This window comes from Teleopsis dalmanni, chromosome 2 (assembly GCF_002237135.1).
Source record: "Teleopsis dalmanni isolate 2A chromosome 2, ASM223713v2, whole genome shotgun sequence".
Taxonomy (NCBI): domain Eukaryota; kingdom Metazoa; phylum Arthropoda; class Insecta; order Diptera; family Diopsidae; genus Teleopsis; species Teleopsis dalmanni.
The window spans coordinates 218,884,214-218,908,272 of NC_051847.1; the positions used below are offsets into that span (position 1 = coordinate 218,884,214).

Consider the following 24,059-nt stretch of genomic DNA (forward strand, 5'->3'; position numbering starts at 1 on the left):
AATACTTAATTGTAATCATAGTTTATTATAAGTAAAACTAAAAGTAACACAAAAGAAGTAAAATATCTTATAATATCTTGAAGAGTTACAAAAAACCAGTCTTTAAATTTTTTTATATGTTTAGTTTTATCCACTATTATTACATTTTCTAACTTCATAAAACTCTGCAGGGTGCCTCTACTGTGCTGAATGTGCAACCGATTTGTGCAACATATCATTTAGAAAAAATATAAATAAATCTAATTAATTTAAAAATAAAAATAAAAACTTAATTTTCTCATTTTAAGGGCTACGAAGGTGTATTGAAGGCACCCTGCAACTAATACTAAGTGCTGGTATATATGTACTTGGCATGTGCTTAATAAAATGCAAAATTCACATAAATTTATTAACTCTTTTCTTGAAATATTTAGTGGTTAATATTTCAAAAAGATACCATATATTTTTTTCATAAATTTAATTTTTGTTACTGTACAAATATCTTTTTCCCACAATTGTCCACATCTAAACATCTCAACTTTAGTTGTTAAACACACACTCAATTATTTGATTAATTTTTTTTTATTTATTTTAAATATTTGATCTCAACATTTACAATGGATTCTTACACATAATTGTTTCGTTAGTTTAAATTCCATATAAGTTAATAATACTTTTGCTTGCGCTTACAATTACGTACTTATAAGTTAATTATTCAATAGTTGCGTTCACGTTAATCCGCCTACGAAAGGAAATAATGAGTTCATCAAATAATGAGCCCTAAAAGCAGGCAATCATTTTGTCAACCAATAAATGCGCCTTATGTCGCTTACACGGAAGTTAAAGTGAACGCCCTTAATAACTTATATGAGTCATTTTTTTCTTTTTAATACTAAAATATTTTATCATTTTATTATGTTATCATTTCATCATTTAATATTTTTATTATTTAATAATGTCAATAATAATAATATTTTTATATATTATATTACAAAATTATATATTAATTTGCAGCAAACTAATTAGAATATTTGCTGTTATAAGTGCATATGTGTATTTACAGGGTGCGTTGTGCGTAGGTGCTTTACAGAGTGATGAGCAATAGGAATCTAAGAGCTTTAGAGCTTTAATTTAACTACATATTTGCATATTTTAATTAAGTTAAAGTATTTTACAATTTTACATAGTTTTCTTTATATTTTGAATTTTTGTGACTAATATTTCTAAAACTTAGGAGATTTTTTGTGTGCAAATGGAAACTGGGTGTGTTGCTCTAATATACACGTACCCTACTGCAGTAATAGAAACTGATAGGAAAGTAAAAGGACGGACACAATTATATAAATAAAAGAAGACAGAAGCTGGAGCTTATTCAATAATTTAAGTTTTTATTTAATATTTTTTTTTTGGATTTTTTCATATTCAATAATAATAATAGGTTTCTTTTTTGTTGTTTATTTTAATGGGTAATTAGTATTTGTTCTAGTTTATCTTACGCTTTTTTATGCAAACTGTTTTTATTAATATTATTTCTATTAATTATTTCTGAGTAAAGGTGCTATCTCTTTAACTACACTGAGGACAAAGGAATACTGCTGCGTTAATTAGAAAAGACTTAGAGGAAAAAAAAAGAGTTTGAGAAAGATTATGAATAGCTGAGGTCATCTAGACAACATATCAATTAAATTTTTAAAAGTCAATTAATGATTCAACATTGAAACAAAACCAACCATGAGAGTATATAGAAGGATAGAGAATCATAAAGCTGGTAAGTGGAAAAATGGCAAGCAGAAAGACAATACTAGTTTACAAAATAAAAAAAAAATTAAGCGCATATAATGATACTATATTTTATTTATTTTTTTTGGCTTGATGAACTCAAAAATTAATTAAAACTTTTTTCATATATGGGTTTTATATGGGTGATATGAGGTCTTGATTATTTTTTCATTCTTTTCGGAAACTTGTCGTAACATATCTTGAGTTACAAACGTGTGATTGGGTTGGAAAAGATCAAATTAAAGAAATTGAAACTCCAATAATTCGTTGATAATAAATTATTAATTAATTAATAAGTAAATAATTAGTTAAAGTGAAAGTGAGTAAAACAAGCTTTAAATACTCAAATAGAGTCTATTACTCAAATATAAGTAATTACTCAAATATAAGTAATAGACTCTATAAGTCTATTAGATAAAAAGAGATGGAGAGCGGAAGAATGTTGCCAGAAGATTTTGTCTCATACAAATTGAAATAATAAGACAAGAAGAACTGGTACGAATGAAAAAATCAAAGCGTATTAAAAAAATTTTATAATGAAATCATATCAGAAAAATATTAGTAAAATTATTGATCTCTGCATTGCTTTGAAAAGAAAAAACAAGAACTCTTATGCCTATGACTATTCTCTTATGACTATTCTTCTAGAACACATCGAAGAGAATAGATACCAAAGGATAAGTATGGAATGAGCAGCATTCTTTTTTGTCCTTAATAAAGTAAGTGTATATCATTAAATATTGTTTACTTTGTTAAAACATAAACATTCACGTGCGTTTTAAATTTGATTTTGCAGTAAAAAACTGTTTTATTTTTTATATTCTTTATGTTTTTTTTATATGTAATATATCGTTTCATCGTTTTGTATACAATTTTTAATGTAATTTAATTAATATTTGGCTTAATAACTAATTAGGCTAATGACAATTTTATAATATGTAAAAAATTAACTTAATTATATTTCATAATATAAAAGACTATACACAGCATTTAAATAAATACAATAATTTAAAAGTAACTTAAATTTATATGGAATATCTCAATAATTGAGATTTAAAGTGCTGAACAATTTTGTAGAGTGCTTAAAAATGATTTTTATTTTTTCTACTTTATTTTAAATAGGATCACTTTCAACTGGAACATGCATGCATCTATGCATCTATGCATGCATGCATGTGTAATCAATTCTCATATAGATAATCCATATAAAAATATTTCTCATATAAACAAATAATAAATAATACATCTTAAAGTAAATACATATGTATATAAAACTACAACTAAATAATTTATTTGTTAGTCTAACCTACAATATCTAGACTTTGAGCATCTGTAACAGCTGCTGCAAGTGGTGTGTGTTGGTTATTATGATTGTTAGTTGTATTACCAATACCATTATCATGTCCATGAATATGTCCATGCCCATGTACATGTCCATGTCCATGTCCATGACCATTACCATTGTTAGTATGTGTTAGATGATTAGTTGGCGTTAACAAAGGGGTTAATCCATCACCGGCACCCAATGGCATTGTAGGTGTTGTGGGCGTTGTTGGGATTTTGTGCAGCGCATCAATTGGATTTTGATCGACAATATGTAAACCGTACAATGTTGCATGTGTTGGTGATAGTGGTGCAGTAGTTCCATCGTCGTTGTTCCCATTGTCAATATCATTGTCATCATCGATATCATCATCGTCCATATAGCGTTGTACATATTGTTGTTGTAGTTGATTTTGTTGATTTATTAAATTTAAAATTTGTTGTTGATTGGGAATTATTGTTGCACAGAGTTCATCGTCATCATTGGGATGTGTTGTTGTTGTCGTTATTGTTGATGTGGTATTAGAAGTTGGCGTCGTTGATTCATTCGTTGAGGCAGCGTTAGTAGTTAAGTTAGTAAAATTAACATTAGAATTTAAATTATTTGTGGCTGTTACGGATAAAGTGGGAGTGGTTGTGGTTATTGTTGGTGTTTGTAATTGGGATATTGTTGAATTTGTAGTTGATGTAGTTGTGGTGAGTAATGTTGTTGGTGTTATTGTAGAGTTATTTAAATTAATACTATTATTCTGACTATTATTACTAAATCGTTTAAAATTATTACTCTGACTAATACTACTACTAAGATTACTAATACAGTTATTTTGTGTGACATTACCATTACTACAGATTTTACTGTATAAATCCGGTGTTGCTGTTGTTACATCCTCGAATTCAGTGCGTAATGCAGTGCGTTTGAGTAGTTGCAAATTACGCGGCAAATGCGAGAGTATATTATATATAAGCCGCAAGTCTTCGCTGGATGTCCAAACTCCAGGTCGTTTGTTATGATACAATTTGGCGTACTGATATATGTTAGCCGTGTTGCAATATTCCATTTCGATGGACAGCGATGAAATGGCACAGAAGGTACATGCTTGTGCACCACCATATCTAGAAAAAATAGATATAAAATTAAATTATTATAATAAGACAACTATAAGTGTAAAGCAACTAACCGATCAACAACGACAATTGGTCCATTACGGTAATCGTTACACCGCTCATGTACATCAACAATGAAATCATAAATGCTATTTGGATTTGACATTTCCGGCCAGCTGGGGCAATGTAGCATTTTAACGTTAAGCTCATAATCGTCTTGTATCGATTGTATGACAAAGTCTCGACTCACGTAATCTCTTTTGTTTGCTTTATTTAAAAATTTAACACGGTAATAATCGCTTTCAATTGGAGTTGCCTCATCTGGCCAGAATTGTGCAAAGTTCTGAAAAATGATATAAAAATAAATTTTATTACTAATAGCATTTATTTTTATTAGTTTGAGTTACTTACGATATCATCCAAAGAAGATAGTAGCACAATAGTTTGTGCATTATGATCCCAGACCATTTGCCAGAAATCCTTCACTGTATGCGACATAGGATGTTGTGTAACAATGAAATCGCGTAGTCGTCGGAATCCATGCAACCAGGATGCATTAATATAATCACTACCATCCTCACCCGGTTTAGGTGTCAAATGTACACGACTAAATTCAATTGGAAATATAGCGCCACGATTTTTGATCGAATTTACTTGTTTCATTGCTGAAGCAATATGTATATCCTTTGTTTGGAATTGTATTATATTTTTGTATTGTTGTTCCAAGTAAGGAGTACAGTTCTTTAGTTCTTCAATTTGTTCGGCACTCAGATTGGTTTCACCCGAGGCAATAGCTTCGACTAGAGCATCATGCAAGAAAATATATTGTTCCTCAGTCTGTACTAAGAAATTACGTTGTATGCGTATGTGGCGCAGAAAACCGAAAACGTTGACCACTCCCTTCTGTTGTATCTGCTTCAGCATAGCATCGAGCACTATATAGGTACCAGTGCGACCGACACCAGCGCTATTTGAAGAAAAAAATTGAAGTAATTAAGTAATTGAAAATAATCACCAAAACAAAAATGAAGAGTCTATGAAGAGTCTATTCTTACAGCCTTGCAAGAATTATACTCTTATTTCTTCGAAGTGAAAAGGTGTTAAAAAGGATATTATGTGTTTAAAATTATGTTTATTGTGCAGTCCGCATACCTGCAATGTACAACGATTGGACCGGCATCTGGTGGGTTTGCCGCTGACGACTTCTTAACGAAATTTAAAACAGGCAAAGGATGATCTGGAGTACCGTGGTCAGGCCAGTTTGTGTAGTGATATTGATAAACAATTTTTTCGGTATTGGACTGCTTCTTCTTCTTTAACTAAAATTGTAATAAATAACTGAATACACATTAATTTAATTAATTGTACAATGCTTATACCTTCAAATGCTTAATTTGTAATGTCCGTACGGTATAAGTAGACATAACTTCCTCCTCTACTAACTTCACCTGTATAACACCATAAGTTTCTACACCATCTCTTGGCCAATACATATCGCATTTGCGTCTTCCACGTTCTACTAGATTTGTGATCATAACAATTATAGCAACGCGTTGCTCCCAAATCATGCGCCAGAAGCAGTCGAATGTATCAGGTAGAGGACCTTGTGTGCCAATAAAAGCACGCGATTTCTGATAACCATCAATGAAGTTGGCATTAATGTAATCTAGATTTTTCTTTTGACCGGGTATGGGATGCAAATGTACGCGACTATGATCGTCTAAAAGATACAATATTATTATTACAAAGAAAATAATAACAATTTTTTTAGATTATAAAAATTGAACATACATGCAGTGATGTTGAGATAACGATTTTTGCGTTTATTTTCAGGATGCTGTGAGTGTTCACATGGGAGATCATCAGTTACACATTCGTTTTGTATGGCCTCATATTCACGACTGAATCCAATGTCACCATCGGCATGTAATGAAGCTACGTGCTTGGCAAATTCATTCACTGGAACTGCAGATCGCATTTCACCACCAACTTCAACAGGTACCTCCCAATCAACTTGTGGTACATTGGGATGATGTGGTGGGTCGTCTAAATAGTAGTAGGCGGCATGGAAACATTTTCTGCTGAAAGAAAGAAAAATTAAAAATAAAAATTAAAATCGTTAAGAATATATATAGATTTAAATTTTATATTTTATTGCTTTTATTCTCTGGAAATAATTCTGGGACTAGAATATATAGAGTATATAATAATTGTAAGCAAAGTTTAAGATATTAAGTCTAAAGAGCAAAATTATTTACAGCTTGATTATCTTGATTGTCAAAGGAATTATTTTAGAAATCTTGTTTTTTAATCGTAAAATTAATGGCATTGAAATCTATATCGGTAAGTTAGTAGAAACTTTTTTGATTCCACACTACCACTTATTTTGAGAAGACTTATTGTTATCTGGACAACCGGATATATTGGCAAACGCAATACTCGTCTGGTCATTTGAATGTAGGTATTTTGTAGTGAGCTGTGCGGTTATATGCTTAAATCTTTAAAATAAGCTGGTGAAAGTGGCATAGTAGGAGTTTTGCCTCAGATACTAGAGAAGATGGTCTATAGAAGTTAATTTGAGATATACCGAATTAATCTCAGGTGGTTCTTGAGTTCAGTGTCACACAAAGTTATTATAAAAATTCCATACTGTTTCGGTGGATTAAATCTGAATTACAAGATTGGGAGTATAAATACCATGATCCGATTTGATCAGTTCCTGTGTACTAGTCTCTATGCAAAACTGACAGAAAGGCTGATAAAAAAGATTTTATCGAGGAAGCACCAAATCCAGCTATCTCATCAGATATAGTCATTTCCCGCTACAGCCATATGACTACACGTCTAAGCTTTAATTATGTCGATTTAATTTATTTGAGATGTAGGACAGCCTAAATAACTAGCCTGTGAGGATATAGATATCTTCTTTGTTGAGGTCAATATCCGTAGAAAAGGCTTTTGAGTTGTCAATTATTTCTGGGTGATGTACTAAGGTGTAGTTGTTAAGTTAGTTAGAATTTCTGTATACCCGATGTGACATAAGAAACATTTCAAATTAGATTCGAATATCTGACAGATATTTTTATTTCAGGTATAAAAAAAAATAATATTAGCTACAAGTGAATGAACTTCTCCCAGTATTACACATTTTGGTTTTATTTATGTACTAAATATAAAGAAAAAATATTGTAAAAGCCAATTAAATAATTTTCGATATGAATTATTAAATTTTATATTTCAATAATAACTCCAGATGTTTTCAAAGCACATGCAATTTTTCAAAAATAAATTTCAAGCCAAACACATTTCGTTGTGAGATAAATATACTTAAAAAAAAATACTTTATAATTTCAAAAATTCATTTCACGTTTGTTTCCACGCAAAAGTATTTAGTATAAACAATTGGTTACATAAAGTTCATTATCTACTTCATTTAGAAGATAAAGTATCTATTGGTGATCGATTGTGTGCATATGATGTCAAAGCGATTAGAAAACAGTATTTCGTTAATGAAATTTTGAAACACAAACCTAAAATACTTAATTAAAATATGCAGGTTTATTTATAATTAATTATTTTATGGAATAATTCAACTAATTTGTTATGAGGAATGTTTATGGTTTATGTAAAGAACGTGGAACTTAAGGAAAATTCTTAACTGGAGCTGGAAAATGCATTGAAGAAAAAGTGTTGTTTCATCATATATAAAAATATATTTATATATACAAATATATACAAAACATAATAGATAAATATAAATTTGTATATAAATAGATTACATATATATATTTTAAAGATATACATAGTTCTATAGTTTTTGTATCCAATCAAAATTATTGAAAGTTTGTGCTGCTTTGACTACTTGTGGCAAGACACGATTAGTTATTACTTCTAATTTGACAGGCACAACTTCTAAGCCTGGTACTTGTAGTCCAAACAAATTATACTATAATCAAGAAATTCGAATATTTAATAAGACAACTGATAATGAGTACTTGGTAATACTCGAAATAACGTTGTATGGTCAGCTTAATTTCAAAAAAAAAATTGAATAAAATTTTTGTCCTTGTCTTTTCTTCGCTATTCGAATTCGTCTAAACTTTTAAATAGTTTCTTTTCGTCATAAAGACGCGTTCACTCTTGGAAAAAAGAAAAAATTAAAATTTATAATTATAGGTATAGTTTTAATGAGGAATCCTTAAAGATAATAATAAATATAACTCAGTTCGTGGCTTCAAATATATAAAATATGAATGCGTAATTGCTTTTGGATTTAATAAAGTTGAATGCAAATCGGTGTAGGTCAAATCCCCTTCAAACTTTTTACAATACAACACCACAAACGTAGTCACATTGTGTCTTTTTGTAAAACTTAATTTCTTTTTATTTTGTTAAGAACTTCACGATCCTTTTTAATTCGTTTCTACTTTTCAATTATCTATAGTCTAAGCTGGACTATGATTTTTCTTTTCAAAGTATTTTTACTTAAATCTTTATTCCATTACGAACACAAATCCGATCCTTAGTGATGTGTAACGGCGTTCGACTATTGGTGATTATCTAGATTCCATGTTCCCATCCTCTTCTTCACAAATTATCTTCTGGTATACTTATTACCCTCTCACATTGCATTTTAAATTTCAGTTTTTATCTTAATTCCCCATCATTAACATTTCACTAGTACAACAGTTCATGAGTGCTTTCTGCTTGCTGGAATTTTCGCCACTGATGGGTTCTCAAGAACTCCATGATGGCTCTGTTTCAAATTTTATTAAAATTCTCATAATTATATTTAAAAGTATATTTTCTTTTATGGACCTTTACTTTTTTATTATATGCTATTTTGTGTCTACAGATCAAGTACTCCATTTGTGTTGTAATTTCTTTTTAATGAAATTATAAGTAAAAATTCACTTCAGAATGCAAAGCAAATATTTAGCAAAGGAAAGTGTTTTCATTTTGTACTCTGAGGCTTAACCAAGCAAATAATTTCATTTTATTTTTATTTTTTATTTAATTAACTTTAAATTGTTTTTTTTTGCGAGACTCTACGAAAGCAAAGTTATAATCTTCACAAAAGTGAAGAGTAGCAGCAGAGAGCTTTAAGAAAAAAAAACATAAAACTTAAGAATATAAATATATGTACATATAATAAAATTTTAGAATATAAACATTTCTTTTTGAGATACTTTATTCATTCAGCATAGAAACTAACACTTTTGCTTGTACTTGGAAATGTCTTGAGGCAAACAACACGTAAATGGTCAGAAGTTGTAGTTTCATCAACTCAAACTGCAAGCGTATCCATCTATGCTAGCGATGTGGGGTTGGTATGTGGGAGCCAGAACGTTAAATAGAATTAAATTCTCTAAGAAGCTTTTATGGCATAAAAGTAAGAGTGTAAGTGAAAATAATTTTATTTATAAACATTTGCACTGCGTTCAGTAGAAAATTGTTTATTCTTGTTTCTAAGTTTTATATAACATCAAATTGCATCCAACTAGAAGCATTCAGAGCATGGGAGACGAATCGAATGGTTGACTTAAAATAGGAAAATTTATTTGAAAGCATAAAAGAAGTGTGAAGTATCTGAGATATTGTTGAAGAAGATTTGTATCTCGTTAAATGTGAACGCATAGTTCTCCTCATGTTAAATGTGGAGGCTGCAACAGCTGTTGATGTTGTCTTACTTTGGAACAAGTGTGAACTGAAAAGTTTTGAAAGTTCTTTTCACAGAAACATATAACCACGGGTGTACAAAAAATGCATAGTGAAAGAGTGAAGTCAGGCGGTAACAATGCTTTCAGGAAATTGAGGTTAATTTTATAATTGGCTTAGTGATTATGGGTCGAGAATAAAAAATCACTACATATTAAAGTAAAAGTGTTTCCAAACATATTTCATCATAAATTTCAATAAAAAAAAAACTATTTTGAGAGGCTACAGTTTTAGAAAAAAATATTATATAGCATAAAAGTAATTATAATAAAACAGAGTGTCTTGCAGATATACTTTATTAGCTGTATAAAAAACTTTTCATTTAACATTACTTAGTTGTTTTATATATCATAAACTACACTATGTCAGTATTGAGAAATAAATAATATGCCAGTATATAATATATAATTTGTATATTAAAAAATTTGAAATCTGCATAAAATTATTTTATTAATTTTTTTATATGAAAGCACTCGATACGACTACCTAGCAATTTCAATTGATCGGGTTGTCTAAAGAAAGATGCTAAATGTAGCCAAGACTAATTTAGCAATTAGTACATATGTTATAAGATGATAAAGAACATCTCCAACTGCTTATTTTTAAGAAAAAAAAAATAATGTATATACAATAATGTATTATAGCTTCAACGTGCTAAGCACTATTGGTTACCAGTACTATTATTTAACAGGGTTAAACATTAGCTGTCTGGGACACTGTGTCCATTGATGAATTATTGCATGTTAATAGCAATAATAACAATAATAAACTAGGGATACAAACTTTAAACAAACCATTGTAACATTTTTCGTACTGCAGGCAAGTCTATAACCGTAACTCTTCGGTTCCATTCTGTCTGTCTAATGAGGTCCAGAATGTCTTTCGAAATGGAATTCCTACTGATAAGAAACGATTTTAATACAACTCATTCCAGTGTCCATTGCATAGAACTGTTCAAGCAACGCTCAGTTGAGTACAAATAACGTCTCGTTGTAATACCATGGATAAAAGACGTTGCTTTTGCACCAGGCCAGGAAGATCACCTAGACAGGTATAAAGAGCAAAGCGGTGTTTCCATAGACAAAATCGAAAAGAACACACACGATACCCCTATTTAATAAAAAAAAACACTAACATACAATATGACATAAAGTCTCATACTGTTTCCAAACAGAGATGTTAAGAATTTAAGTATTCTTAAATAAATGAATTCAAATGATTGACATTAAATGTATTTAATAACATAATAATGATGAATACTTCCATTTTATAGATTTATATAGATGAAATGAGACTTTTTCCAGATCAACAGTTATCAACAGTTATGCTCAGTGAACCGAAATTATAAAAGGAGTTGTAGGCTGTCATGATACATTATATTTCGAGGTAAAGCTTTTGAGTTTTTTGTTGAATGCTAGTCATTGCGAATGGTGATTAGTTCACCGACTCATTCCATGATGCTAGGGCAATCTGGCTGATTTCTACACTAGTTAATGCCACAAAAAATCTCTGCTTCTTGCAACTAAATGGCCGAACTAATTATTTTTCTTTAAGTCTACCTCTGGGTACGTATTTGAATACTACACCAGTAGTGTTCACAGAAAGGTCTGGTGATTGAATGATTAAAATGATTATTTTTCATCTATGCCTTTACTAACTACTATTCTTTTACCATTCCCATTCTTTCCCTTTCCGTTCCCATTGTTGAGGTTTTGTTATTATTCTATAGCTTGTTTTTCAGGACAAGGTGGACCACAACAACAACAACAACAACAGCAATTGAATTGATTCTTGATAGTTCATAGAGAGTTTCAGCATTTTAAGTGCGTTGAAATACTTATTAAAGTATGAAATACTTATTAAAAAGCCCGAGGAAGGCTCGAAGAAGATAATTTCCAGATCGCTGTTGAATTATATGTTAAGATAGAGTTGAAAACGCACATCGAACTTTGGCGTGGTTAAAATAAGAGTATACATCATTGATAGACAGTTTTTGTGGTATTTTTTTTCATAGTTTTACAATTCTTGGTGAACTAATAATTCTTTAACCAATCCGTTCTACTTCTTCCGGCTGATGAAATGACTTTCTAATCACGCATTTTTTAAGGTCGTCTACTAAATCATTTTCCTCTTTAGTATTACGGGTTCAATTGATATAAAACTTTCTTTAGTTTTCATACCGGATTTATGAGTCAGGTAGATAATATTTTTTACTGTGGAATAAATTTAATTGAATATTAAATATTACTACTTTCCATTTTTTTTTTGCACAACTGGCTGTACTATAAACTATTATATGTGAGATGATAAGTGAGTGCAAACAGGGAAGTGTAGCAAATTTAAAATTTTCCATAGTTTTTAATTTTAAATATATAATTTAAAATAATTAATAAAATTAATATAAATGCAGTGTTAGTAATAGTGTCGATTACTCATCGCGTTTTGTTAAATGCCATGTTCACATAGTAATTAATATACCTTTTATGACATTATATTAATTAATTAATTATAATTATTTTATTAAGATGTTGAGCTTCACTCCCCTACTGTTGGCACTCTCGTTTCTTATAAAATTTATCAAAGCTGTTTTTTTATTGACTTTTTAGAGTCTCATAAAAAGCATTGACATTGATAACAGTTTTTTACATGAGGAAGGTTTTTTTTTATAATTTTAGTTTGTTTACTTTTATTTATGGGAAAATACGCAATTTTTTTCGCATTTTAATTTATTAAAAATATAACGAACACGCAAAAAAATTGTTTAACAAATTGTCTCAATGTTTTCCTTTCTCACATGTGTTGACAAAAAATAATTGCTCAGAAAAAACTTATCACGTGACGCAGTAGAAAACCAGTTAAATTAATTTATTTATTTAATATTTAATTAGCTTAAAACATTTTATTTATTTTATTTTTTTTTTTTTTGAATTTAAGTATCAACTTGAGTATTTGATTTCCTAACAGACTAGGGTTCTATTTAATTAGGTTGGACATGTGCCTTGAAAGAGAGAATACCGGCATAAAACTAGGTGGACAGAAAGTAAGTGATTGTTTATTAGCGATTATACACTTGTGTAAATAATTATTAAAATGAAAATTAAAATATTACTATATAAAAAGTCTAAATTAATAATAGGGAATGTGGCACTGATAGACCGTCGGGTCTATTGTGACCCTTTCTTGAAGTATTATTAGTTATATTCGTAGAAAACAGTTTTTTTGGGGTTAATAAAAAATTTTTAAATTAATTATTTATTCTTATAAAATAATAAATATTCAAAATAAATGTATATTTATTTTACTTATATATAATCTAAACAAAAATTGCGTTTTATTTAGTTTCCAAATTTATCAAATCGAATTTGTTTACAAAGTTGCTTGAGTCACTTATTGATTTTATTCATATATGTAGAATGTTTATCTAAATACACAAATAATTTAATAAACAATTAGCAATAAATATGTAAATTTACCAGATTAATTAGCAAATTTAAAACTGAAAACTTACGTAAACCAATTTCCACGCTTTGATTTCGTGCGTTTAAACTGGGCCGTCTTTTTCTCTGACATTTTGATAAAAATTTTTCTCACAAAATCTTTAGGACTCAACAAACAGAGTTTTTATCAGCATTACTACGTTAACACGTTTTATTTTCATTTTATTAAACAAGTACAAGTATCTTCAATTTATTAAATTATTTATTATTTGTTTAAAACATTGCGTCATTTTTCACTTAAACTGCACCCAAGTCCATAAAAATCATAAGCAAGGCAAATCCAATGCCTTGCAACTAAAAGTGAAATGCATTAGAAAATACTTTGCGTTTTTTTTAATTTTTCACTTCACTTAAAACATCAAAGATGTCAAAATCACTTATTTATATATTATTTAAATTTTCATTTAATATATTATCTACTTTGCCTTATATGAGCACACTTAATACTACAGAAAATTTCCAATAATTTCAATGCCATTTGGAAAATTTTATGAGTAAGAAAAACAAGTAAAAAATTGCGCGCTTAATTTAAATTTAATTAATAATTAACGAAAGCCTTTAATTTTCAGGTACGTTCTCAGACACTTCACGATTATAACTGATCCACGAGTTGATCATGTTGCTTGATCTCTGCTCCAACTACGACGCATATTTCTGTTTCAAAGCTATTATAACAACAACAGCATTGGAAACTAAATAGAATCTTAAATTAAATGAGTAATAATTGCTAAGGTTCTCACAGTTCAATAAACAGACACACTGGCAGCCGCCGATAGCAACAAATTAGAATAAAATTAGATAGCGAAGTGAATGAGCGCAGTTGAGTTGATTTAGTAGTGTCTGGCCAATAAATGATTTGGAGAGTGTAATGACGTCACTTGATATATGGGTCGCCAAGTATTCAGCTGTTTGATATAATGAAATAGTGCGGGTAAATAACTTCATCAATACCCTACACTGGTAATACATATCAAAACTTATTCTCAATAATATTTAATATAGTATCTATATTATATGTCCTATGAGAGTGTACTTCATATATGGGTGTTCAAGTGTATAGTTGTTTGATATAATTATAATAAAATAATTTCACCAACACCCTACATTGCCAATACATATCAAAACTTTTTCTCAACAATATTTTATATAGTATCTCAATTATATATGATATGAGAGTGTACTGACGTCACTTGATATATAGATCGCCAAGTATTTAGCCGTTTGATATAATGAAATACTGTGGGTAAATAACTTCACCAACAACCTACATTGTCAATACATATCAAAACTTTTTCTCAACAATATTTTATATAGTATCTCAATTATATATGATATGAGAGTGTACTGACGTCAATTGATATATGGGTCGCCAAGTATTCAGCCGTTTTATATAATATAATAGGGCGGGTAAATAATTTCACCGACATCCTATATTATGAATACATATCAAAACTTTTTTTCAACAATATTTTATATAGTATCTCAATTATATATGATATGAGAGTGTACTGACGTCACTTGATATATAGATCGCCAAGTATTTAGCCGTTTGATATAATGAAATACTGTGGGTAAATAACTTCACCAACAACCTACATTGTCAATACATATCAAAACTTCTCCCCAACAATATTTTATATAGTATCTCAATTATATATGATATGAGAGTGTACTGACGTCAATTGATATATGGGTCGCCAAGTATTTAGTTGTTTAATATAATGAAATAGCGCGGATAATTATCTTCACCAACACCCTACTTTGGCATATCAAAACTTATACTCAACAATATTTAATATAGTATCTAAATCATATGCCATACAAGACGTCATTTAATATATGGGTCGCCAAGTATTCAGCTGTTGGATATAATTTAATAGAGCGCGTAAATAATTTTAGCAACATTGACTATATATTTGTAAACGAATTCTCAACAATATTTAATATAATATCTAAATCATATATTAAAAATTACACAACATATATATCGTCTTACAAATTTCATATAAACTATGAAGAAAATCAATCATATTAAAATTATATTAAAATTTCAGTCTGCATATGAATTGTCTTAGTATGTTCATATCATACAAATTACCAAGGAAGTTTATCCTTAATTCATCCACTCGTGTAGACAGTTCTAAACTTAGCTTAGCTACGCGTAATTAAATTAAAATAAATTAAAGTTAAAGGATGTTAGTAGATAAAACAAAAAAAAGTGTGGTAAAAAGTGCTAGATAACTGCACTAAAAGTTGAGTATAAAATAAAGTAAATTTTTTGTAGATATTTTAAAACAGAACAGAAGGAAGTTTTTTTTTTTGAATCTGAATTAGGTTAAGAGTAAACAATCAAACTGCTATCAAACCAATTTTATACAATTACATAGAAATAGTGAAAAAGAACTTTATGAATATTTATTTAAGTAAACGCAATATAAGATTAGAAAAATAATTAAATAAATTATTTATTTAATTGAGCATATACTGGCTTACCCTGAAATTTGTACACATAAGTTAAATTTTTCTAAACTATGTATTAGTATGTATACAATATTTCGTCATATATACGTGTATAAGGAGGTGAACTAATCAAAACATGTTTGAGGTATTTTAAGGCCATTTAATTTTGAAATCAAGGAAAACCTTAAAGTTAAAGGTCTTAATTTCTTTCTACAGTACTTAATGCCTACAAGCAAAATTACTAAAAAGATTGTTATAATTGTGATATATTCTATCTAATTCAATTTTTTGTAGAGTAGAAAAATAAAATGCTTTCATTATTTCAATGATGATGAAGTGTATATTTATATATAAATAATATAACTGAATAAAATGATGAAGAAATTAAAAATGCTTTATTAAAAAAAAATTATTTATTATATTAGCAACTTTAAAATCAAAAGTTGTTAAAAAATCTTTACTAAAATGACTGCAAATTGTTAACAATACACAGTTTCTAATGGAAGATATTAGATACCTAATAATAATCCGATATCTAAAGCATTATTATATTTGCAATATAATATTTTCAGCTTCGCTTAAAAAAACAAATTTAATTCTACATTTTGTAAGCTCTTGTAATATTGCCAAAAAATAAGTGTATCGTATAATATATATTATAATTATTATTACATACATGTCAAAATAAACAAGAGCCAAAGTGTCAATCAACTGCATGAAAACAAATGAACTTAAAGTAATAGTAGTTAATTACTCTAAGAAAATAAGAAGACATATTTTTATTGATAACTATCAATTTAATTCATATTAGCTAAAAGTTGTTAAAGTATATCACTTCACATATTCCGCGTATAGAATCGTATAGTCAATGCTCAACTTAACTTAACTCAACTTAACTCAAATGTATACACTGCAATAACAAAAATAATTATTTAGTGGCAAAACGCTTGAAAAGAAATCACTATATAAGTATAAAAAAAATAATAATAAAAAAACTATCAGAAGTGGTTGTTAACTGCACTAAAAAAAGTATTAAAAAATGGAACATTAATCTGCATAAACAATGTTAAAATAATCAAGAATTATGTATATAAACACAGAACTTTGAGTTGGATATATATTTAATAGAACAAAAAATATTAGGTACATTATGGGAATATTGTATCATGTCTTATAAATCATGAATAATAAACCAACCAAAAATTCGTGGTTCATATTCTCTAATTGAATTTTTAAAAGGTTGTGATAGAAATAAACTTTCTATATAGATTTTTTTAGTGCTATTATAGCACTAAGTTGAGTTCTTGTAGTGCTATTATAGTAATGAGTACAAGTCTCTAAAATAAGTTATGTATAATTATTCCTTTTTTTGTCTTTTTTGTAGTAAATTCAGTGTTGATTTCGTTCTCTCTTCAGAAGACGATACAGAATTTGTTCTTAAACTCAACAACAGATTTATCCAAATTTAGAAGCAGTATTATATCAGTACAATAATGAATTATACTGCAACTTAAGCTTGTGTATAGTGCAAAAACAACTGAAACATAACATTCTAGAATTATTGCTTACATTTAATATACGTATATTGAACACCTCTCAATGCTAAAGTCATAAATTGCAACGAAGCCCATATTGCTTAAAAGTCGTAAATAGTATTGTTGTCTATAGTTTTTAGAATATGTAGTACTCCTATTGCTGTCTATTTGTAGATATATATTGATGAAATCAAATTTTGATGTTTGTACAGCTCGTAATAAAGAAGAGCCATAAATCCATAAAAGTGAACTAATTACTTCATTGTCTATGTCGGTTAATTTAATTGCATATTCTTTGGAAATTACTTATCTTATCTGAAATGATTTTGGCTCAGAGAAAAAAAAAATTTTTTTTTATAGATTATAGAATAGATATAGGTGCTATTGACCTTGATTTTAATAAATAACTTTTATACGAAATATAAGTACAAAAAATATATACTTAAGTTGTTTGTGCATTATGTTAAGCACTTAATAAAAATTAAATTTAATCTTTTGAAAAACAGGTATGTTATTCGTTAGTATATACTTCAAAAAATTAAGTATGAATGATTTAGTATGAATTACAAAAAGTAAGTTCCTGTCCATTTCCTTTTAGATATAATTTTTATTATTGTTAATAGAAAAATTGACATTTACAGATATGAGTAGGTAAGTTAATTTAAAAGACGTTTTCGAGAAAACACCGTATTGACAAAATTTTGACAAGATTATTACGCTCTAAAGTGTATAAGTATAATTTTCGAATATTATCTGAGAACTAAATTTGTTTGCTTTTGTAAAAAAGGGAGAGTATATGAAAAAATCTTGCCGAACACTAGTCAATGTAGACGCTGCGTAAATGATACAAAAAATAATACAAAATAAATTATGAATGTGAACACCATTCATGATTAGTTGACGGTTGATTAGTTTGTGTATACTTAGTTTGTGTATTCGAACATTAGTGTATCGATAATTTAAAATGTTGCTTGCAAAAATCTTGTCAAGATCTTGTCAGTGTAGATACCGAGTTATTATAATATGTTTGAGTTAGTCGAATCAGCAAATCTGCTTTGTTTTATTTCATGTTTGTTTTATTTTCTACAAATATACATAACAATAAGTGTTCGAATACAATATAATGGTAGGACTTATTCGAGCAGTACGATTTCGTTCAAAGATTACAATAATTTTAGTTTCGAAAATTGTGAAATATTAGATATAAAATTTTTTGAAAACTTATATTTTATAAATTGTTTAAAGCATACTTTATTATGTAAAGTCTAGTTATATAGTTGTTAGAGTACTCTTGTACTCTTATATACTCTTATATTCTGAATTGATATGTAATATTTTATAGTTGGATAGTGAATAAACTTATTTCAAATACCACATATACTAAATCATTTACCAATTGATGCCTGCGCAACATATTAGGCATATGGTGGCTTAGAACGATTTCAAATGAAGATTGAAAGATTGGAAATTAAAGAATAACGCACCACACAAACGTAAACAGCGAGCTAAGAAGAAAGAACTATGGTTGGATTGCACATACACTGCGTAAGCCTTATGAAGATATCGCGCATGCTGCACTTACTTGGAACTCCAAGGGGACTAGGCGCAGAGGCAGACCACCAATGACCTGGAGTAGGACAGTTCAGTAGGAGACGGGAAAATCGTTTAACGAGTTGAGAACAATAGCACAAAATAGAACACAGCGGAAACCGTTTATAGACTCCTTAAACTCCTAATGGAGTATGACAATAATACTAATAATAAAAATAATATATACTTAAGAAGCAACTTCACTAAAACCTTTAATTGTACTACAATGGAACTACAAACTGAAATTATATAGTAGGGAAATCTAATACGATATCAATTTAAAATTGATTTTCCTTTTAAATTTCCTTCGTAATCACTTCGATTACATACATATCCTTCCTTGTATGTAAATGCCAAAGAAACGAGTGTTGAGATAGATATTTTTTAATTTCAAAGAAGCATACATCAAATTTGAAGATAACTTTACAACTCGATTAGTTGTTGGCTGAAAGGCAGAAAGAAATTAATTGAACGTAAAGGGTGTAATGTGACAAATGAAAAACTGTTTTTCAAATCGATACATCGGAGCTACTGAACTAAAAACGCACTTTACGTCTATGGAAATGATGGAAAGAAAAGCCCGAAAGAAAGAATGAAATATTTGCATGCTATTGCTCAAGGATTTATTAAACGAAAAAAAAAGGAGAGTTTTTTTTTGTTGTTCTGGTAGAAGCCAAAACACCTTCACAAAAAGCTCTTTCCCTACTAATGATTCCCAGCTTCATCAGGTTCGCCTTTGTTATTACCATTTGGTTAATTAAGATTCCTTAATACTTTCTCTTAGCTTTGAGTATGCATTTGAAGTGTGCGCTAGCATCTTTTTGGCATTTGTTACTTTTTTTCATAGATTTACATTTTTATTTTTGTATCTGTAAAAACCTTTATTTTCTTTATTTTTTTATAACTAAACCCATTCAAATCGTTTCAAAGTGCTCATCCTGTAGTGAGCTCACAAACCCATGCCACTTCAATCCTTCACAGTTTTTATGAAACTCTTTTTTTTCAGCTACAACAAGTTTTTTATTGAAATTTGCTTTTTAATCTTTCGTTTTATGTTACATTTTTTTGTTTTCGTTCTCGTTTTTGTTTCGAATTCATTTTTATTTCATTTACGTTACTTTTAATCTTTTTAGCCGAATTGTGTTTTGAAAGAGTTAATTTTCATTTTAATGCAATTAAATGATGATTTGCCTTCAAAGTTCTTTCTGAACTACGCTGCCGCTTCGCCGCTTTGCCGCGTTGCCGCGCTATGGCAACTCTGTTTAACCACTTAACTTGCGTAGTGGAAGTGCTGCCAAATGGAAATGAAATATAAAAATGTTTGCAAAATGGAGGAATATCCTTTTTTTAATTATTTTCTTTTGTATTTGATTTTGTTTGTTTTTTAAGTAAATTAAGTTGTTTATTTTATGAAAATTTTTATTTTCTTCTTGGTCGGTACTTTTTAGGAGATTTAAATGGCCACTAAGCAAAGTTAAATAATGAATCCAAATTAATTCACATAAATTTTAAAAGATCTTAAAAAATATATATTGTATATACATATATATGTATTTGAATTTTTTGTTTATTTTTTCTATTTTTATTTTTGCTCTGCTTTCAAGTTTTTAAATTGTATTTTTTTGTTTTATTTCATTTCGTTTTGTTAAGTGGTTACTTTTATTTAATATTAAAAAATTAAAAAAAAATATTTCAAGTGCAACTAAATTTTATTATTCGTTTTGTTGATTTTAGTTTTGATACAAATTTTAATTAACATTTTAATAGAAATTTCATAAAATAAAAATAAAAACGAAATAATATAAATAAAATTTGTTTACATAAATCTTGAAAGGAGATGAATATTTCGAGTTGAAAGTATAAAAAAGAATACTTTTTAAGAATTATTCAACATAATTCAATATGCTCTATTTATTATATAGGTAATTAGTTACTTCTCGACACAAAATTAAAGTAGATTGTTGATATTATGAGGTAATGAAAGAGTTTCCAGTAACATTTAGTACTATTGAGAGAGTGAAACACAATTGAAAAAATGAATAAATTAAATGATACAAGTATTTCAAGCATTTAAGCTAGGGTATGTCAAAGTGAATACTATTTACTAAAATTTTTTTAAAAAGTCGCTGGAAAAAGTAGTTTTACTTAATATTGATTCACTTAGATCTATACTTATAGACCACTTCATTAAAAAATTTCATTGAGTAAGAACAAAGTGCATAGTAAAAATACAGTTTTTTAAATGCATTATTGGCCCTTTCTACTAAAATTCACTATATCTATATATGTAAATTCTAAAATTGGTAACTTTAAAAAAATTTAGAGACTAGTTTTTTAATATTTTGAATACATGTTGTTAATACTTATATTTTTACAAAAAAATTTTTATTTATTTTTGGTTTTTGTTAGTATTTATATTATATTAACAAATATAATATACTTTTAAAAATATTATAAATTTATATTAAGTTCATATTCTGTTAAAAACACGTATACACAAGGAACTATGATGAATTAGCTAGATGGGATATTGACATTTCCTTGGTTGGTACCTCAAGAAATTATTGTTGAAAAATAGCGTTATTTAAGAGCACACTAGGTACTGTGCTAACGAAGATATTTGTTTAACATCTGTATTAATGTGGGAAAAATTTGGTAAAAAATAAAGATAATTGCTTAGCCTTCAAAGAAGAAAGAATCTGCTTCCCTTTCGCTGACTATTTGGCGACCTACTCTCGGGTAAGAAGCACCATTCTTACAGTAAACATATATGTACTGCAAAAACTACAGGGAATTTTTCTTTTAAAGCAGCGAGTTTCTTAAGTAGTCATACTTTTAATTGTTTTCCTTTTTTATCTGACGTTTTATTAGCACTCTGAAAATGTTTCAATTAAAAAAAGAAGGATCAATTAAGATCTGTGTTAAGCAGTGGTATCATAATGGATCTGTAAATTTTAATTTAGTTGGCTAAACTAGATTGACTGTCACAGTAACCTAACCTTGAATAGCCTAGTACTCATGCAAGATATATTTATGTTACCAAACCTATTTAATATATTTAAAATTATATTGATTTTTGTATTGAATAAGCATTTATATAATTTTCAGAATGTTTGCATGAATATATAATTTTCTAAAAATCTTTATTTGTTTGTTGATACTGTTATATGTTTATTTGTGTTTTAAATGTTTATAGTGTTTTAAAGTTGGTTTAATTTTTTTTAGAAACATTAACTTTTATTTCGAGCGTTAATATTTTGTATATTTCTATACGTATTTCGGCATATTCGTGTTTGCCTTCATCAGAAGAATTTATAATAGTATTCCCGATTGACGGCAAATGCCATAATCGTATAAGGATAAAATTAGATACTATGTAAATGAAGTTAGATTTTTCTTATTATTTTTCTTATAGTTATTTATAATATTTATGTTTTATATATTATAAATTATTGAAAATGTTAATTTTGTAAATGTAAATATAACCTATATTTAATAAAAAGAATACTACTACTACTATAATAGTATTGTTATAATAATATAAGTATTTTCTTAATGGTCTTAAAAAATTACCTACCAAATATCAGAAGTAGAGTAAGTGATCATACGTTTACACTATCGCAAATAAATAAATTCATACAAAAATCCACTTAAGTTCGATAGTTTAAGTGTGAACATAGCTTAAGAAATATGTTTATAGTTGGTAATATAATTGTATAAAATTTAAATTTTTATAAATATTAACTTTTAACTGGCAATGCTGTTTGCCATGAACTCTTCAGTATTTACATTGAACTTGAAAAATCGTTAATGACAATTAGGCAGATCTTCTTTAACACATTAATTTAATTAGAAAATGAGAAGTCGAAGAATTTGTGAAAAAATTAATTTCGATACTACGCTTATACTAGAAGATTTTAGTTCGTTGTATTACTAACAAGAATTAATCGTCATTGAAAACTTAGATAAATATTTAAGAATTTAGTTTAAGATGAAAATAAAAAAATTCTATTGATAGGCTTACGGATATATTTTGCATTGCATTTATAGTTCCATGGAGCAATGGACATTAGGAATAAAATGATTTCCTAGTTAAGATCAGTGAATAATTAAAATAATATTGAGAGTGTTGCTAACAACTATTAATTGAAACTTAAAGATTGTCTTAATATGTTTGGCGGAATTGCCAGTCATTTTTAGTGGTATGTTGTGATGTGATTTTAATAAAATATAATAGAAAGACACACTGTTCATAGTCTCAAACATATACTATTAATAGTTTAAGATATAAATAGTCTTATCCATTTTACTAATATGTTTTTGCTATGTTAGAGATATCTTTTATAAAATTATCTTATATAAAAAAGTCACAAGGTTATATTGAAGACAGTATCAAACTTATAAATGAAGTCATAAACACCTTCTCTGCTTTTTTTTGCAGTATAATATATGTACCTGTCAATAAAACATTGGATTGTTATTATAATATACATGAACCTATAAACTCACTTAATATGAACTTCTCCATACTTCGATTCTCCATACTTAATCTGCACTTGTTTATGGCACTTTCACAATGTTTGGACTGCGAGGCAATTAAATGCTGCAGACATTTGTTTTATAAGAAAATTTTCCTCTATTTCTATTTTTGAATAGTTTTAAGTTTTTATGGTTTCTTAAGTAGTTAAAAATAGTAGCAAGTAAAATTCTATTGGAAAATATTTAAAGAGTTTAAGTGCTTCGAACACAGAAGCAAAGTGTGCACATTTTCGTTAAGGAAAATGCATAAAACAAGAAACAACAGGGAATTTTAATAATAGATACTTTTACTGTTTAGATACTTTGAAGAAACACAGAAATACAACAACGAATTTTATTTTTAAGTTTATTATTAAAATTGTCGTAAAATGAGTTTTACTTCGCTAAGCTTTTATTTGAGTTTAAAGCAGCGACGAGCAAGTGAAAATAATGCAAAATGTCTATTTTATTAGCATAAACGAGTGATTTTCCTTTTTGAAATAGAATAAATAGATATATATATATATGTGATTCCTATAGTGTAGAGTTAAAGTAG

The 24,059-nt window shown here is 28.1% G+C and overlaps 1 protein-coding gene across 1 annotated transcript in view; it reads right to left on the reverse strand.

Annotated features, from left to right (window-relative positions):
* Window positions 1–2,653: 2,653 nt before the first annotated feature.
* The window catches only part of LOC119676774 (tyrosine-protein phosphatase 99A-like), a gene marked incomplete at its 5' end in the record, with an annotated part of 569,905 nt that continues 548,499 nt past the window's right edge, over window positions 2,654–24,059 (reverse strand). The window contains 6 exons of the mRNA XM_038088031.1: window positions 2,654–4,194; window positions 4,260–4,528; window positions 4,597–5,152; window positions 5,338–5,504; window positions 5,565–5,905; window positions 5,977–6,266. Of these exons, the coding sequence (XP_037943959.1) occupies window positions 3,060–4,194; window positions 4,260–4,528; window positions 4,597–5,152; window positions 5,338–5,504; window positions 5,565–5,905; window positions 5,977–6,266 (2,758 nt within the window). The remainder of the gene's footprint in view (window positions 4,195–4,259; window positions 4,529–4,596; window positions 5,153–5,337; window positions 5,505–5,564; window positions 5,906–5,976; window positions 6,267–24,059) is intronic.